Source organism: Ustilaginoidea virens, chromosome 1 (assembly GCF_000687475.1).
Source record: "Ustilaginoidea virens chromosome 1, complete sequence".
Classification (NCBI taxonomy): domain Eukaryota; kingdom Fungi; phylum Ascomycota; class Sordariomycetes; order Hypocreales; family Clavicipitaceae; genus Ustilaginoidea; species Ustilaginoidea virens.
Window position 1 is genome coordinate 749686 of NC_057316.1, and position 17417 is coordinate 767102.

General features: G+C 56.5%; 6 protein-coding genes across 6 annotated transcripts; 3 read left to right on the forward strand and 3 right to left on the reverse strand.

Moving 5' to 3' along the window:
* Nucleotides 1-23: 23 nt before the first annotated feature.
* On the reverse strand, nucleotides 24-1691 carry UV8b_00132 (uncharacterized protein; the record flags this gene model as incomplete). The annotated part of the gene is made up of 1 exon (XM_043137630.1): nucleotides 24-1691. One exon carries the CDS (start codon nucleotides 1689-1691, stop codon nucleotides 24-26), a length of 1668 nt encoding a protein of 555 aa, XP_042993564.1.
* Nucleotides 1692-2646: 955 nt separating this feature from the next.
* Nucleotides 2647-5279, forward strand: UV8b_00133 (uncharacterized protein; the record flags this gene model as incomplete). Its single annotated transcript, XM_043137631.1, has 2 exons — nucleotides 2647-3009; nucleotides 3159-5279. 2 exons carry the CDS (start codon nucleotides 2647-2649, stop codon nucleotides 5277-5279), a joined length of 2484 nt encoding a protein of 827 aa, XP_042993565.1.
* An 869-nt stretch (nucleotides 5280-6148) lies between these two features.
* On the reverse strand, nucleotides 6149-7156 carry UV8b_00134 (uncharacterized protein; the record flags this gene model as incomplete). The annotated part of the gene is made up of 1 exon (XM_043137632.1): nucleotides 6149-7156. The coding sequence occupies one exon, from the start codon at nucleotides 7154-7156 to the stop codon at nucleotides 6149-6151; it is 1008 nt and encodes a 335-aa protein (XP_042993566.1).
* A 3005-nt stretch (nucleotides 7157-10161) lies between these two features.
* UV8b_00135 (uncharacterized protein) lies at nucleotides 10162-10647 on the forward strand (the record flags this gene model as incomplete). The annotated part of the gene is made up of 1 exon (XM_043137633.1): nucleotides 10162-10647. The coding sequence occupies one exon, from the start codon at nucleotides 10162-10164 to the stop codon at nucleotides 10645-10647; it is 486 nt and encodes a 161-aa protein (XP_042993567.1).
* A 3341-nt stretch (nucleotides 10648-13988) lies between these two features.
* UV8b_00136 (uncharacterized protein) lies at nucleotides 13989-16101 on the forward strand (the record flags this gene model as incomplete). Its single annotated transcript, XM_043137634.1, has 2 exons — nucleotides 13989-14001; nucleotides 14087-16101. The coding sequence occupies 2 exons, from the start codon at nucleotides 13989-13991 to the stop codon at nucleotides 16099-16101; spliced, it is 2028 nt and encodes a 675-aa protein (XP_042993568.1).
* Nucleotides 16102-16470: 369 nt separating this feature from the next.
* Nucleotides 16471-17082, reverse strand: UV8b_00137 (uncharacterized protein; the record flags this gene model as incomplete). The annotated part of the gene is made up of 1 exon (XM_043137635.1): nucleotides 16471-17082. One exon carries the CDS (start codon nucleotides 17080-17082, stop codon nucleotides 16471-16473), a length of 612 nt encoding a protein of 203 aa, XP_042993569.1.
* Nucleotides 17083-17417: the final 335 nt, after the last annotated feature.

Here is a 17417-nt window from a genome sequence, read left to right on the forward strand (position 1 = left end):
CTCTTGAGATTCATCACGGCGGCTCACTCTCCCAGGCGTAATATCCATCCGTCGCCAATGCGCTTGTTATCCGCCCCCAACCCGCCCCAGATGACGACGGCGCTCTCAACATCTGTCATGGGCGCACTTGCCAGCCATCCTCTCGGCGTCGGCACTTCACCGCCGCTCTCGTGGTCGTGGGGTCCGGTGCGCAGCTTTTGCCATTTTCCTTCCCCAGTCTTTCGGCCCACGGCCTGATACACGGCCGCGGCTAGGCTTGCCGCGGTCATGCCCAAGGGCGGGACCTGGAAGGTCCAGACGTCGTTGCAAAGGGTACCTGCTCCTTCATGCCCGTCCGCACTGGGGGCTCGTTCGCCCATACACAGGACGAGGACTTCTTTGCCGCCTCCGACCGTCAGTGCTTGCAGCGAGGCGACGCTTCGGGGGGGAGGCCACTCCTGGTGCAGCTCAGCGTGGATCTCGGTTGACGATGCATCCGCGTCTCCTTGGCGGATGGTTTGCCAGCCTCCTCGGGCGTGGATGGCAACCTCGGCTTTGGTGTGGCCGTCATCAAATGTTTCGACCTCGAGATGGAGAAAGTCGAGCTGCCCACCTGCCTCGGTTTCGCCGTCATAGCCGCCGAAGCGATACAGGCGACTTTTGCTGATGCAGATGGAAGAGCCGCCACGGGAGGGGCCAGGAGCAGCTGGCAGCTCGGTCCAAGTGCGGGCGCGGACGTCAAAAGCCCAGAGATCGCCCGTACGGTCGCCGCTAGCGAGACAGCCTGCGTGTATGAGCAAGGTCCCGTAGCCGTCGGACTCTTGGTCGACGGCTTCTTCGGCGACGTAGCCCACCACGGGTTTTTGGGGAATGCCAGTCTTTGCTGCATCGCCCAGGGCCCACTGTCGCCATGTCTGAGGCTTCTTGAAACCGGCAGGGTGAGGGGTATCATGGGGTCGGTTTGTAGCCGTGGCGCAGTGATAGCTTCGAGGAGCAGGGTGAGGCACGATGGCGCCACCTTTGACGGCTGGGGCGGGATCGAGATAGGACCACGTATGGGAGCGCGTGTCGTACACCCAGACTCTTCCGGCTTCCTGGAGGGGCTGCATATCGGGGCCGCCTCGTCCCCCGAACAAGAAGATGCGTGATCCGATGACGGCGGTGGCGTGGCCGACTCGCGGACCGGGAACCTGGCCCATGCCCGAGGCTTCATCTTTGGCGATTTCTTTTCCTTTGCCACTTGACGTCTCTTGCAGAGCGACGTCGTCCAAGCTGCTCTGCGCTTGGTGGGCAGTGGGGGATTCGCTCAAAGCAGGAGGACTGTGCTGTTGCTGAGATTGCTCTGGCAGAGCCGTCGCTTTTGCCCTGACCTTGTGGTAGTCTGCGCCGGCGCTGCTGAACGGTAGCCGGATGATGTGCATATCGTTGTCAACTGGTTGCCGAGGTTCGACCTCCCCGCCAAAGACGTAGGCGCATCCGGATACAACGTTGAGAGTGTGTGACGAGCGGGGCAGGGACGGGATGTCGATGCGCTCCCAGGTGGCTTGGACGTCGTTGGCGGGACGGGTCTTTTTCTGGCGAAAGTGAGGCAAGGAGGGGAGTCTGCCTTGAATCTCGGACAGGTTGGGCATATCGACCTTGGTGTGCAGATTCTCCTGGGCTTGCTTGAGCAAGTCGGTGGAGCGACGCTTGAGCCGGTTGAGCGGCTCCATGGCGGTAGACTGGTATGGTAGTCTGGCGGCGACGACAGAGTCAAGCGGGTGCAAAACCCGTTGCCTCGGATGGGTTGAGGCTGGAACAGGTGAAGAGCAGCCGATGGGGGTATGGGCGGCTTTGCGGAGCGCTCAACTAAGCAGACATGATATGTAGCAACGGTCTGAACGAGGAGATTGCTTGCCAGAAACCGGCACAGCCTTGTTGGCAGCCCGGGTGTTGTCTGGTGCCTTTTGTCGGAGAGAGCCTTGAGGGTTTCCAACAATGGCGTGTAGCTTTCAGAAGATCGCTCGTCTATTGTGGGTTGGAACGATGATGGTTCACATGAAGCGAGGGGATCGCACGAGGGAATTGCACGAGGGAATTGCACGAGGGAGGCCGGGAAGGAACCTGTAAGCAGGCTGGGCTTGGCGGTGCATGACAGATGTTGACAGCTGCACTGCCCAGTGCGGCTATGAGCGGCCGCGGTTCGGCCCAAGCAGGGATAACCAGATTGACCCCGACTAGCACAGTAGCATGAAGCCCACTCTACACAGTGTTCTCTCCGGTCTGTTATGTAGAATGCACAGGCCAAGGTGGTTGGGTTGCTGTCATCTGTTATCTGTTACTCCGTACTTACCAGGTAGTAGTTAGGTACCTGGCACGTTACCTTGGGCACCTCTTCACCGAGCACCTACCAGAGGTATCTATGTACCTCCTAGGCAGGCACCTTGGCATTGAACTTCTCCCCCAACCCAACATATCCACCCGCGTATCCGTACATTGATTATAGATGACAGCCTTGCCATCGAACCCACCCTGCCTGCCGCCCCCCAACTTCCAAGTCGCCTGGCAGCAGCATCTTGTCACGGTCGCAAACAGATAAGCGCCAGCAGGCTCCGGAAATGCTTTATCGACTGATGTAGCCTTCACTCGTGAAGCCCGCGCCTTACCGGGATTGACCTCCGGACTATCATGGCGTCCTCCACAACATCTGCTGCTGTGGGAGGCATAGTCCCAGCACAGCTTGGTTTCCTTGCCATCTTCAACCCGTGTCTGGGCAGTACAGACGACACAATCGACCATCAGATAGTCTACTATGCATCGGACGCTTTGCGGCAGCCCGGGGGCAAAAAGAAGAAACGGCGCACACGTGGCCGACCAGCCGAGGACGCTCCTCCGGAGGAGCGCAACGAGCGTCTGCGCCAGATAGGGTTGGCTCAGGGCATGATCAAATTCAGCAGAGATTTTGCCGACGGCGCAGCTCTGGATGCCGTGGACACGGAGAAAACCCGGGTCATCACCCATGAACTGGAACCTGGCTGGTGGATTCTTGCTGTGAGTGTGACAGCACTGCCATGCTCTTCGCCCAGCACCCCCCCCCCCCCCCCGAAACCCCAATCCAAGAAGACTTGCTTTGGCAAAGATGAGCGAGCAAGACGATGTTGCGGCGTTTTGGCTTACTGGCGGGGACACCCCTTTTCTAGAGCATCAATTTTGCAAAGATTCCGCTTCCGCCGCGGTTACCGGTCAAATCTTCTGCTGCTGTCGGTGATGCTGCTGCTGCTGCTGCTGCTGCTGCTGCTGCTGCTGAGCAGGAAGACAGGTTTGAATACTCCAGCAGAGAGCTAAAGCCAGCTTCTTTACTGTTACGAGACCTGCTCCGCGCGCACAGCATATTTCTGATGCACCACGATGCGTCGCTCGACGCGCTGTTTATCCGCACCAAACGTACCAGATTCGTTACCGTTCTCGGGCGATACTGGGATCTGTTCCTGTCCACATGGAACGTGATGCTCCACGGAAATCCCCTGCGCAGCATCTTTGATGGCATCAACGTTGCTGCTTCAGGCGAGTTGGGCGTCGGCGTCGGCGAAGAGGAACGCGGTAGTGGCGAGCGGGAAGTGCTGGAGGGCCTGGTCGGCAGGATAGAGGGCCTGGTCGACCTGGTCGTCTCCAAGTTCGGCAACGAAGAAGGAGCTCAAGACCTCGCGGGAGCCAGGCACAAAAGGGAAGCCCAGTGGCTCGGAGCAGGGGAGGAGCCTGCCGCCGAGGACGGAGCCATCTTTTTCGGCGTCGGAGCCCTGAGCAGAAAGTCCGTGAGGGATGTGACGCATTGGATGGAGGATCTGTACCAGTGGGGGGAACACGCGTACGGCGTCATCAGCAGCCCGACGTCCACGCGCAAAGCCCGCACCAGAAGAGCAAACTCGCCTGTCGGGCGCGCGACGAAACCCGACCAGGCTGCCGCCACGCCCGTCGCAGGAGAAGGTGCAGAAGCGAAGACCGAGGCAGGGAAACGGGAGACCCAAGACGGCAAGCTCGACAAAATGCTCGGCTACATGAAACTGGGCTACGGCTCATACTGGACCATCCCGGGAACAGGCGCAAACACAACCACGGCCGCAGCCGCAACCGCAACCGCACACCCTGGCGCGAGCCGCGCACCTGCCGAGACGAAAGCGAAGCCCTCCCACGACGCAGCCGCACGCTCACCACCTTCAGCGGCACGGTCGCGACCGAGCCACCCCCCCAGACGGGCCTCCACCGACGCCCACGGCCACTACCTGATCGGCCTCAGGGGCCCCATCGAGGAGGGGCGCCTCGGCTCCGGCTCGTCCGGCTCGTCCGGCTCGTCCTCCTCCGAGTCAAACTCCCGCACCGTCCTCCGCACCATCAACGTTGAGCTCCAGGGCGAGCCGTGCTCGCGGCCGGAAGCCACCGCGGCCAGGGACCTCGGCCACCCCGGCGGCAAGCTCCCCCCATCCCAGGGAGCAGGCAGCACGCCCCTGGGCTGCACGTCGCTCCAGGGCGGCACGGCCGAGAAGGTTCGCGTGGTGGTGTACGTCAACCGCCCCTTCATCTTCGCGTTCCTGTTCCGCCTGCACACCGACTCGCTAGCGTGGGACGCCCTGTACCGCTCCCTGCACCACCAGCTCTCCCCGCTCAAGAGACCCCTGCTCTCGTCCACGAGCTACCGCCCCGAACCGCCGGCGTCCAACGCCCCCGGAACCGGCGCCAGCAGACACCTCTCCTCTTCCCCGCCATCCATACACAGCCTCGTCTGGGACCCCTCCGCCCTCACGGTCCATTCCAGCATCCCCAACATCCCCGAGGCCTCCGCCTCGGAGACCTGGTCGCGCGCCGATGCCGTCAACACCCATCTGCACCTCCTCAACATCCACGCCGCCACGCGTCTCGCCCACGCGGACCTGGAGAGGACGCACAAGACCAACCGCGGATGGTGGATCGTCTGGACCCGTCATCTCGCGGAAAGGGCCCTCCTCCATGCCGGCGCCGCGCCACCTCACCAGTCACCACCGTCGCCTGCCGCATCCGCCACCAGCAGCAGCAGCAGCAGCAGCGGCGGCGGCGGCGGCGGCGGAGGCACAGATGAGACCGGCCAGGACGGAGGGACCGCGGCCCACGAGCAGGGGCATCCCGTGGGCAAGGAGATCTTTCTGGTCAGGCGGGCGAGCGATCACGCCGGGCTTGGAGGCCTGTCGACAGGCCCAGGGGGGGGCAGCGCAGAAGGCGCTGGTAGGTTGGTGCAGGGCATCGGGGTAGACACCCGGCGATATGTGGAGGAGCTGCTGAGTTTCCTGTAAAAAAACCCTTTTTTGAGGACACGGAGTGCCTTGCGAATGAGCCGGCGACATGAATACCAGCCAGAGCATAGACCTGTCATGTCTTGTTTTTCCTGGCATCGTCACACCGCCTCGCAAGGTACTCCGTACCTCGGGTTACTTACCTCTCGAGGTACCTGCCTAAGGAACCTCTTTCCCGCCTAAAGATACCATGTATGGTAGGTACCGTTCTCATGGAGGACAACACCTTCACGGCCCTCGCCAGAGGCAGGCCCGGCAGCAGCTACTTTCACAGGCGAAAACTACGGCACCAGACAAGTTTCACTTCACATCGTCTGCACGTCGAAAGCAGAGCTGGTTGGGGTCAACAGCGGGTTTTCTTGTCGCTTGGCAACGTGCCCTATACTCGACTTGTCCCGCCGACTGCTTCAGTGCAGCAAGCTCCAAGTTCCCAAGGGGGGATCAAAGACCATATATATACAACGAATGGTAGAAGAAGAAACAAATCAATTGCGCCACTGCATGGCTGGTATTCCCATCTCGGCTCAAGAGCAGAGAGAGCTGCCATGGGTTTTTTTCGCCTGGATATCTCTGGGACATGTCAAACTTGTAAATCCCGGAAATTCGTCTGTATCTCCCAAACCCGAGTCCCGTTCAGCGCCGGAAATTTAGCCCAAAGCATCGTCATTGAATACCAAAAAAATTCCCTCCCCCGAAAAAAAAAAAAAAAAAGGTCGTAAAGGTCATCATAAGAGCAAGGTGCTTTCCGGCACAAGCAGCGCTTCTTATGTTGGGCCGTCAAAAAGAAAAGGTGAGATGGGCCGACACCGTGCGCAGCACAGGCGACAAAGCCCACCACCCCGTCTTCATCGGCAGGCCGTTGAGAGTGCTCAGTTGTTGAAGGACCAGGTGATAGGCATGCGGCCCGAGGTGAGGCTGCCGTACAGCTCCTTGTATACCTTCTCGCTGACATCAATGTCCAATTTATCACAGCCCGTGCACTTGTCAGCCACAATGGCGGTGGTGGACTTTCCGTTGCCGTAGATGGTGATGGTCTTGCCGCACATTGGGTTGCCGTTGGACTGGGTGCCCATCAGGAGGTGAGAAAGAGCAACAATGTTGGCGCTGTTATCCTTGCCAGTGTCATCCTGACCACATGCTCCCAAGCCAATGGTATAGTAGGTGATATCTCCTTGGTTAGTCCCAGAGCCAGAGCCGGAGCCGGAGCCGGAGCCGGAGCCAGACTTGTAGGAGACGCCAGAGCTTCCAGAGTTACCAGTGCTGCCGCTGCCGCTGCCGCTGGGAACAGGAACAGGTGCGGGAGCAGTACTTGAGACGACAGAACTAGAAGGAGGGGGTGGAGGAGCCACGTAGACGGAGGAGGAGCTAGGCGCAGGCGGAGGGGGAGGAGGAGCCACGTAGACGGAGGAGGAGCTAGAAGCAGGCGGAGGAGGAGGAGCCACGTAGGCAGAAGAGGTAGTAGGAGCAGGCGGAGGAGGAGCCACATAGACAGAGGAGGAGGAAGAGCTAGGCGCAGGTGGAGCCACGTAGACGGAGCTGGACGTTGAAGCAGTAGAAGCCGGAGGTGGCGCAGGAGCAGCACTTGTGAAGGACGTCTCCGCAACGGAAGACTGGGGCTCGAAGAAGTTGCCCTGAGGGTTGGAAGAAAGGGCGGCGGACACGGCGGTGCTCTCAGTAGGACCGATCCAAACAGTCGTGGTGGCATCGATGAGTTCTGTGACATACTCAATCTGCGTCACCCACTCGGTCTTGATGACGACGTCGCCTGAGGCGGCATCATCACGGATAGCATGGTGGTGACGCCCGTGGTGTCCACGGTGAGGCTGGGCGGCGGCCACAGAGAGCAGGGCGGCAGAGGCGATAGCGGAGTACTTCATGGCGGTAAATGGCCGGAAACTCTAGTTTTTCTGACAGTTCGGAGGTGTCCCAATGCAGTTGACTTGTGTTGAATGAACGTGGGAAAGAATGGCCGATCCCGGGGGGGTGTATGACTGTCTCAGTTTGTGTTTTCGTTAAGCTCGCTGGCAGCAAATGAGTTTGACAGAGCACGTCGAGTGCCGAAGTGAAGGAGTGTGTAAAACTGGGTGGGAGACCGGCCCGTGGAATTGTTTGTTGAAGGAAGGGTACGACCTCTGGTCTTTTTTTCAGATGAAGGAATGTGGATGTTTGAGGAATGAAGAGAAGAACAGAAAGGCAAGTTGAAGGAGAGTCTAGAGGGGGGAGGGGGGCTTAAAAGCGGCATGAATCAATGTCCAAAAAACAAAGTCGTTTGGGTGGGGGCACAGATGTACTCCGCAGAGGGGCGGCAGGTTCTTCCGAAGGAGTGGTTACATTGAGCAGCCCAATAAACACTTTGACACAGCTGACACAACTGACAAGTCTGACACGACTGACACGACTGACACGACTGACACGACTGACACGACTGACACAAAATTGTCGGGGAAAAAAAAAAAGAGGCCTTGTCGGGTGGATTCATTTGTCGTCCCAGCCCAGTCGACCCACGGGAGGGGGCCCTGGTAGAGGCGGACCACCAGGAACAGGCGGACCAGGATTGGCCAGCTTGCAGTCAAGTCAGTCAGGCAGCTCGCCCTGCCCAAGCCCCCGTCGCCCAGGGGCTCGCCAGGAAACAAACCAGTGACCAGCCCAGCCCGTAAGAGGCTAGCTGGCACCCTGGCGCCATCACCTGGGAGGCAGCCACGGCGACACGGCATTCCATTGGCACCCCCCTGACTGCAAGGGCCCCGTCTGGTCATCTCTCTAGGTACCTAAGGTACCTTACCTACTGTCTGGTAGGCCAGGTCCCTACACGTACCATCCCGCCAAGTTCAAGTACCTAACCAGTCGTGTTGGCTGTGTGGGGATGAGCGACGTGTTGGCGGTCAACTGAGTAATGGACGAGAAGCAGGTGTGGGCGGGGGCGGGGCTTTTCCGGGCCCTTGGACCAGACACTGACAGGACGAAACAGGGGGAAACAGTGGCGGCTGGGCCTCTACGAGGTACCTAACCTAGGTACCTAGGAGGTAGGTATGTACGGAATGGAGTCAATACCTTTCCAGACTGCATGTGGTCTGGTCGCCCCACCCACGAGCCCCCAAGCTACCAGCCAGACCCAAGAGTAGCGGCACCGACGCTGCGCACGCCAATTGGCCAGTGTCGGGTTCCGCTACCCAGCTGGCCCCCCTCCTCTTCCTTGCCCAATTCTTGCCCCTTATTATGTACGTACCGACGACGGTCGTGAACTCGTGAACTCGTGAACTCGAATCAAGTTCAATTGCTCCCATCCGTTCGTTCTAGTTCGTAGGGGCTGGTGTACTCCGTAGCCAAGAATATTACCAGGCAAGGCAGAGCTTCGGCTGGTTTTTTTGTTTTTTTTTTTTTTTTTTTTTTGCAAAGAAATCGGAAGGCAACCAGGGAAAAGGGCGCAGCTCTTTCCCGCATTCCCTCTGTCAACTTCAGTGAGGCCGTCGTATAGGAGACATATAAATCGCCTCCTGCGAAAGAGTCAACGTTCTTGATTATTTAGCCAACAAAAAGAACAAAAAGTATCGCGACACTTTACTCTGGCGAGTTGTAGGACTAAGAAATATTCACGCACGAAAAAAAAAAAGGCGTTGAGATTGTTCGGTGCTGCTACCAGACGCTTTTTGGCAGAAGCACGCCGCAGGCCTCCCGGAAGTGGCTACATAGTAAGGACAGAGGAAAAGGATCAACACATTCAGAAGCTACAGTCGAGAAGATACGTATATCAGCACTTGGTGAACAGTGGTGCGCGGCGTTGATATTACTGTGCAAGCACACACAGCATAAGCCCAAGGCGGGATATTTACCCGTCCTGCTGCCTCTGCTTTCCCCCCTCGCGGGTCGACCGGTCGTTTCGATAGACTTCGTGTCCCGACTAAAAATATATTCTCGGGATAGTAGATATCTGTCCACCTGGTCGAGATGGGCCCGTATCTTTCGTGATGGGTTGCCACCTGAGCAACCCCGATGGCGCTTGTACGCAAAATCATGACAGCACCCAGGTGAGACCGCCAGCGCGCGGGCAATCATCAATCGCAAGAAAAGAAGAAGCAGACGGGACCCGAGTGTTGTCTACAAATCCTGCTTCTTGCTTCTTGCAGGGAAGGTTCAGTAGGCTGGCGAATGGCAGCGGACAGGGGGGGCAGGCATCAAGTCACAGGGGCTGAAGCCCTTTGGATTTGATATTTGATCAATGCCTACAGTACCATCTGTCCTCCTTTGTTATGTGGTCTCCTCTGAGCCACACAACTTGTTCAGCGGCCGGCGACTAAACGGCGACCTCTCGCGCATACGTTTCCATGACGCGGGGCAGCAGCGGCTAGAGTCCTCGTGGTGGGTGTCAATATTAGTAGTCATACTCTGGGGCTAACTGGGCTACTGTCTGGTAGGTGGCGCTTAGACGGGTCCAGACTGCAGCGTCCAGACCTGGTGCTGGTGCTGTATTCCGTTTCCGCCGTAGCAACTTGGCAAGGCTGGCGAGGCTGGCGATGGCATGGGCCATTATCACCGCCGCCAGTCGGGATCCGGCATCGGGATGTCCGGATACATGCAAGCAAGGCGTCGGTTATCTATCATCTGCCGTCCTGCTGTAGTAATATTTCGCAGCCATCGTCGAGTCCCTGGTTTATCTGTAGCTTCCCCGCGGGGTATAATAGAAAGAAAAAACCAAATAACTATAAGAAAGGGCCCCCTAGGTTCCCGGTCCAGGCAGCCAAGAAGAGCCAGGTCGAACTCCCTCCTAAAGGAACCAGACGTAAAAAGACAGACACACCAGATAAGCTGGGCGGCAAATAGACGCTACTTTTCCCAACGTGGAACGTGAACCATACAGCATCTTCCCCCTTGCCCAGTCGTCGACATGCGGTACACCGTCACATCTACCACAAGTATGGTCCTGATGCTGGCCTCGCTGGCCTCGCTGGCCACCGCTACCCCGCCCTTGGCGCCTTTCGCTGGGAGCTGCACTGAACTGGGCCAGGCATGCCGTTTTGACTCGCATTGCTGTGGAAACACCGTTCGCCATATCGGCTGCGTAAATGGCCTATGCGCTTGGACGCAGCTTCCCTGCAAAGGGGCGAACCAGCAGTGCGTTGTCAACACGAGGTCTCCCTGGAACATGTGCTGCGGCGGCAACACCTGCAACCCACTGACCAACCGGTGCGAACCAAAACCCGTCGCTCAGCAGGTCCAGGCGCAGGCGCAGGCGCAGACGCAGGCGCAGCGTTCTCGCTGGTATTCAAACTTGTTTAGAAGACCTCAAGGAAACCGACGTGACCTAGCCTCGGGCCCGGAAGCCAACATTGCGGCACGCTCGGATGATGATGAAGCGGGCTATGACGAGTAGACGGGCTGCTTAGCGACTCTGTTTGGTGTAGTGGGCCACCCGGGGGAAGCTGCGGGGGGATGTTGCAGGATATGTTGATACCAAGAAATAATGGCTGGCCGGCTGGGGGTTCGTCTGGTTGGGGCTTATGTGGTGTTTTGATGCGCTTCAAATGACCATGGTCGTTGAACGATTTGATGTGCTTTTTTTTGATGCGCTGTTTAAGCGCGCTTTGTAATATCTGGTCTGGTTGGTTGGTTGGTTGCCTTTGTTGCGCTGTTCAAGTAGCCGAGCTGTTTGCTAGCCGGGGCTTTACGGAGTACAAGTCATGCATGTCATGGTGGATGGATGGATACATGTATGGATGTAACCTTGCCTCTCCTTCTTTGACTTTCTAAATGGTCCGCAATTCATCATAATTTTTTTTTCCCTTTTCTAGCATTATTGTGCCCACTGCCTTTTCACAGCAAGTCAGCCCCGGGGTCGCGCTTTACCAGACTCATTGGCCCAGCCACGCGACGTGACTAGCGGGGGGCCAAGGGCCAATCAACAACTCCCTAATTCCTGCGAGCCTTGAACTCCAGACTTCAAATTTTACGTTTGGAGATGCATGCGCTTACAGAACCCACCGGTTCGCACCCCATGGCAGGGTGCGTCCACGGCAGAGGGCAAAAAAAAAAAAAAAAAAAAAAATAAAGGGAGAGGAAACAGGCGCCCCGCAATACTCCGTACTCCATACTTCGTACCGATATTTGGTGCGGACCCACCACGAAAAAAAAAGGGGAAAAAAAAAGAGACGAAAAAAAAATTATACTGAGTAGAGTGCAAGGGTCTGTTGTACTGGTCCCACTTTAGCTTCGTCGACGTGGAAATCTTGGGGACAGAAGACGGACGGCGCTCATCTAACAACTCACCGTACCCGCCTTACTCGACGGATGGAAGTCCAAGAGACTGGAGTGCTGGAGAGCCGAGTATCGTCATCACCACTGTGCTCGAGGGCCGGCACCCAAAATCACTGCGGTTCCTCTCCGTCCCGACCCGGACCACACTGAATCGGTTTTACCGCCTCGGCCTTTTGCATCGGCGGCACCTTGCCACTCACGGGCAAGGCATAGCCATCCTGCACGCCGCCCGAGCCGTTCCTCACCCGGCCTTTGCCACGCTGGCGTCGAAAACAGGTCGAAAACAGGCCGAAAACAGGCCGAAAACAGCCACGGGGAGGCGGGAAAGACGGGCTGGATCGCAGACTCCCAAGGCAAAGACGCCAAGATTTCGAACCGCCCCGCGATGCCGTGCGCATGCATGCACCTGGCCGCGGATCGAGACACTCCCGCAGCCCGTTAGGCGCCGTCCGCTCGTAGACCTGCCGACGAGACTGGCGACTTTGCAAATGATTCGACCTACTGGCTGACACTCCGGCGCCGTTGCGCCCCGATGCACGCCTCTGTCTACTTTTTGCCCCGGCGCCTCCACGGTGATTCTCCTCTGACGCGTCCTACAGCTGGCTTTTCTCAGCTGCTGGCCGTCGCGGGCCGGGAGCAAGCAAGCACTTTAGTTCCAAGCCCGTAAGCCGTTACCAGGTCCCTCCAGCCTTCCATCCCAAGTGCCGGCCGGATGGGAACAATCGTGCTGGGTGAAGGCAAAGGTGCGCACTGGCAAGCGTGACTCGCCCCTCGCGGACGATAGCCGCTTGCATGGTGCTCGGTTATTCCACGACAAGGGGTGGCAAGACTACCTGTTTCCCCGTCGTATATCTGGTAGCTGAACCTTTGTTTGTACAGAACCCGGGACGTTGGGCGCCTTCGCCTACATTTTTGCCCCCCCCCCCCCCCCCCAGTGACACATATGCTAAAGGAGTTGCATGTGTATAAGTAGAGGTGGCAGTCAAACTCATTGTCGAACCCGGAGAAGCTGCAGGTTAGGGATATACACTGCTGCTTTGGCGGCAACCTCGCATCCTGCTGGAGCAATCCAAGGAAAACTTTCCCTTGTCCAGACCGTCGCCAATTCGTGCCCATGCCATGGCGTATACCAAGGACTTGCGGACACACCAAGTTGCTATCCATGTCTTTTTCAAAGCGCCTTGCCATGACCGCATGGGCACCAGATGTCTGGGTACCACCTGCTCGAGCAAACATGCATCGGTGCTGCGCCCCTGCGGCAGCAAACGGTTTCTCTTTTTTTTTTTTTTTCCCCCTCCTTTCACTGCTGCAAACGTGAATCCTGCTCAAGCCATTTCCAGGTTTCATGGTAAGATCCTCGCACTACCAGACTCGTGCCCAGACAGTCTAAGCCTCAGGCGCAAATCGCTGGCGGGCCGACAACGGGCCCTGGGCATTGAGAGACGGTGAGAAATTGTCACGCATCGCCAAAGGCACTAGCTGATTCCTGTGCAGAGACTATATTCGAAACCTTTCCCGCGAGCCGTCGCTGTTCATGGACCTGACGCGGCCCAAGCCTCTGGTGCTGTGTCTGGCCGATGGAAGTGAACCGATTCAGGATCTTGGGTTTCCCTACCTGATGAAACAAACCGTTGCCTGCCACGCCTGATATCGCTGCTTGATTACGGCTGGCTTTTGTGATAGATGCGGGCATTGCCTTGCCCTGCTGTAATGACTGTACGTAAAGCGACGTCTGCTATCGCTGCCTCGAAGTCTGCCGAGCTAGATATCCTATCATACCTATTGGTATGTGCCGCCATGCACTATTGTTAGCAGCGGCTGTGTGGCTATAGATGATGCTATTGATAGAAGCGGCTATGTGGCTATGTGGTATATCCTACGTAATGACTGTGAGATATTTGGCTGTATGCCACGGGATGTAAAGACCGTGTGTTGCGCAGCAATTGCCGTGTTGAAGGCAGGGCGCAGGTACAAAAGAAAGAAAGGAAAAACGGCTTTCTTTTGATATTATAACGATAATGTATATTTTTTACTCAACTTCATTTTTATTTCTATTTCAATGTCGATGAAATCTTAAATACACTTCTAAATAAAGGTAGGATAGGCAGTAGCTTTCTGCGGCATTCTAGTAGAGGCTATTTAAGAAGATATAGATACATAGGAAAACCGGGCCTACGTTATTCCTCCGCATGTAATGAGCCTATCAAAATACAGCATGTCCGCCAACATTTATCGCGTCGATTACACGGCAGTTTCCTAGACGTGGCTGGTTTCGGCCAACTTGACCCGTGGTTAAATGATCGTCGCAAATTGCGAGCCACCCAGATAGTGAGAAACCTTCGGCGATCATTTTGGACGCAGTCGAGCTGGCCGCCAACAGTGGTCTACACTCGTCGACGCATTCTGGCCAGAACTGAGAGGAAACCCACCATTCGATAGTCGGAAACTGTCAATGATTCGATGGGCAAGCACTGTAGGCAAACCGTTACCACATAATAGCGTTGGCCTATTTCTCGCGCGATGCTTCGACAACCTGGCTAATGAGTTGTTTCAATCAGCGCAATATGGAGTGATCCTCGACGCGGGGTCATCAGGAACTCGCCTCTACGTCTACAAGTGGAAACATCCCGTCGTGGCCAGGAAAAATGCTTCTGCTCCGGCATTGCGAAGCCTGCCGAAATTGAAGCTGAAGAAAAGCAAGAAGATACACCCGGGCCTCGCCACGTTTGCTCACGATGCGGCACTAGTTGGTCGCGAACACCTCAAGCTTCTCATGGATGTGGCCTTGAATGAGGTACCCAGGGACAAAATCGCAGAAACTCCGATATACTTGCTGGCTACAGCAGGCGTTCGACTACTGCCAGAGCATACGCAGGCATTTCTCCTTCAGAATGCTTGTAGTTATCTGCAAACGACCAAGTTCCGCCTGCCTAACTGCCGTGAACAGGTTCGAGTGATAACGGGCGAGACGGAAGGTCTCTATGGCTGGATCGCAACAAATTATCTTCTAGGTGGATTTGATCAGCCCAAAGAGCACGCTCATGGTAAAGGCCACCATACCTACGGTTTCCTCGACATGGGTGGTGCTTCGGCCCAGATCGCTTTTGCTCCCAACACCACTGAAGCTGAACGTCACGCAAACGACCTTAGATTGATTCGCATGCGGCGGTTGGACGGGTCCCCAATGGAATACAAAGTTTTCACCGCGACGTGGCTGGGCTTTGGCGCTAACAGAGCGCGGGCACGATACATCCAAAGCCTGGTGGAAAGCTATGGCGATCTTGTTGATGAAATACCTGACCCTTGCATGCCCAAAGGGCTGCGAAGCCTGATAGCAAAATCACACGTTGCCGAATCGCACAAAAAAGGGCAAAGTTTGATTGGCACTGGTGCCTTTGATGAGTGTCTGAAGAAAACCTACCCGTTGCTTCGGAAGGACGCACCTTGCGAAGATCACCCCTGCCTCCTCAATGGGCAACATGTTCCTGCGATAGATTTTGAAGTTAATCATTTCGTCGGCATTTCGGAGTACTGGCATGCTACCCACGGTGTCTTTGGAAAGGCACAAACAGCGTATGATCTAGCGACTTTTCAGCGCAAAGTCATGGAGTTCTGCAACCGAGACTGGGCAACCATAGAGGGCGACATGGTCAAACGGAAGAAGTCAATCGAACAAAAGGTCGAAGACGCACGGAATGCGTGTTTCAAAGCATCCTGGCTGATCAACATGCTGTACGAAGGGATAGGAATTCCTCGGCTCGGCATAGAGCCGACAAATCTAGCCGGCGTCAACACAACAAACGAGGGTCATGACATTGCAAAGCAAAACTTCATGGGTCCCTTTCAGCCGGTCGATACAATCCAAGGCGTGGAAGTGAGCTGGACACTTGGGAAAATGATTCTGTATGCTGCCGGTCAAATCATGCCGGACAAACACTCCCTGCCCGTCGGATTTGGGAGCAACGTAGCACCGGGGATTCCTTCAGACTTTGAGAATGCTGGATCTGCCCCCCTCTCAACCACCTTTGATGCAGTTGACGATGATTCTGACTCCGACAGCATTACCTTTTTTACTGGCCATGCATTGTCTAGCATCCTGGGCGTCATTATTTTCGCCATCATAGTACTGTATTTTTGTCACAAGCCTGATCGACTACGTCGGATTCTTAGAGCCGTTCCCTGGCGATGCCGCCATCCAAAGCGCAAATCGAAGCCGTGGTTGGGACTGACCAGGAAGGTGTTTGGTCGCTGGACTGCACACTACGACCGAATACTGGAAGAAGGAGACGCTGACGAATATGAACTGGATGCGGCTTTTGATCTGGTGGATGGTTCAGATGGTGGCGATGGACATGGGAACGGAGGACCGAAAGTCAATGTGGAACGAGGTGATGATGTCAATCCTCCATCTGTGATGGACCGGCATGGGCTCGTGCTGCGAACAGAAAGTAGGGAACGTCTCACGACTAATCTGCAGATGTTGAATGCTGGGAAGAGGAGCAGAGCGGGCAGCCCAACTCGGTCAAAGGGCCCTCCTATGACTCCTTGGCAAGATTCTTTGAGGACAACATGAAGCGACATGCCGGCTTGATATCTGATGACTGGATTTTTCTTGCCTCGTTCTGTTTGCGAGCTAGCGTGCCTATCTTTGTGCTTGGGCTTTGCGAAGAAGCGGATCAGGCGTTTGTTATTCTTTCTTTGTTCAGAAACAGCTACCTATAGGCTCCTTTGTACGGTGGTTTTTCCATGCGATGCAGGGCAGCACATGGGCTGTTTGCGATGCATGACTGACGTGAGTGAGTGGTGGGTGAGCGAGCTGAGCGAGCTCTGGAGCGAAATGATTAGCATAGTACTTGACGCCTAGAAGTACTCTACACAGGCCGTCGCCTTGTCACCGCCAGGTTCGCGTTCTGGTGCTGTTCAAATTCGTGCTGCACTTCCTTCAATCTGCCTGTCTCTCGAGAAAACTCGGGTCAGCGCGGATCCGAGATTCGAATTTGCGCCACCATTCCTCAAAAGCTTTGAGAGGAACAACTTCTACACCTCCAGGTCCGGCAGAGCCGCTGAAACTCGAAAGGAAATTGAACGCATTACGAATTATCCGCTGGGCTAGCGCAATCGTGGATGGCTGCGAAGAGCCGGACAGCGACGCCGCGGGGCTCTTGCCCGCAGACAGCTGCTGCAGGCGTGGAGAGATGGAATCCGCAGACTCAACCGACACCCCAACGACAAGCTCGCTTGCGATTCCGTCGTCTGCGTCCGAGCCGATTTTGAACAAGGCACTCTCCTTGCCGGGTCCAATGGCGCCGAGAAACCTGAAATCCGGGCTGGCACCCGACTGGGCAGCGCTCTCCACGTCCCCGACTCTGGCTACATAGATGGCCGCAGCGGCGCCATCCGGAAGTGCGGTGTTGGGTAGCAAGAACACCATGACGTGCGAGGAGGGCTTGGCAGTCGGTAGCCTGTAGAGAAATGACCCGGGGGATGGGGTCGACGTCGGATCCGTGATGAGCGGCTGGCCGGCCGGCACTATCCCGAAGAGAGGCCCGGACATGGCGGAAAGCTGCCGAGGTGAGTGTTGTGTTTGCGCTTCAGGCTTGCCGGGTTGGGGTGGGCTTCCGAGGCACGCGGGCTTTGGATTCTCTGCCGTCACGAGCGCGGCATAGGCGGTTAGGTCAGAAAGTGTTTTTGGTTTCAGGCTGCCGACATGTTCCGATTTCGGTAGATCGAGCTTCGTCCCCAGTCTGATGGAATACTTACTGGGCTGGACATAAGCTTCTTCCCCCCTCGGATGACTACTCCTCTGGATTTCGACTCGACTTCCACGCGACCTACAGACGACCTACAGCAGACGCCGCTTTATTACGCCAGCAGCATATGCGATGGAGA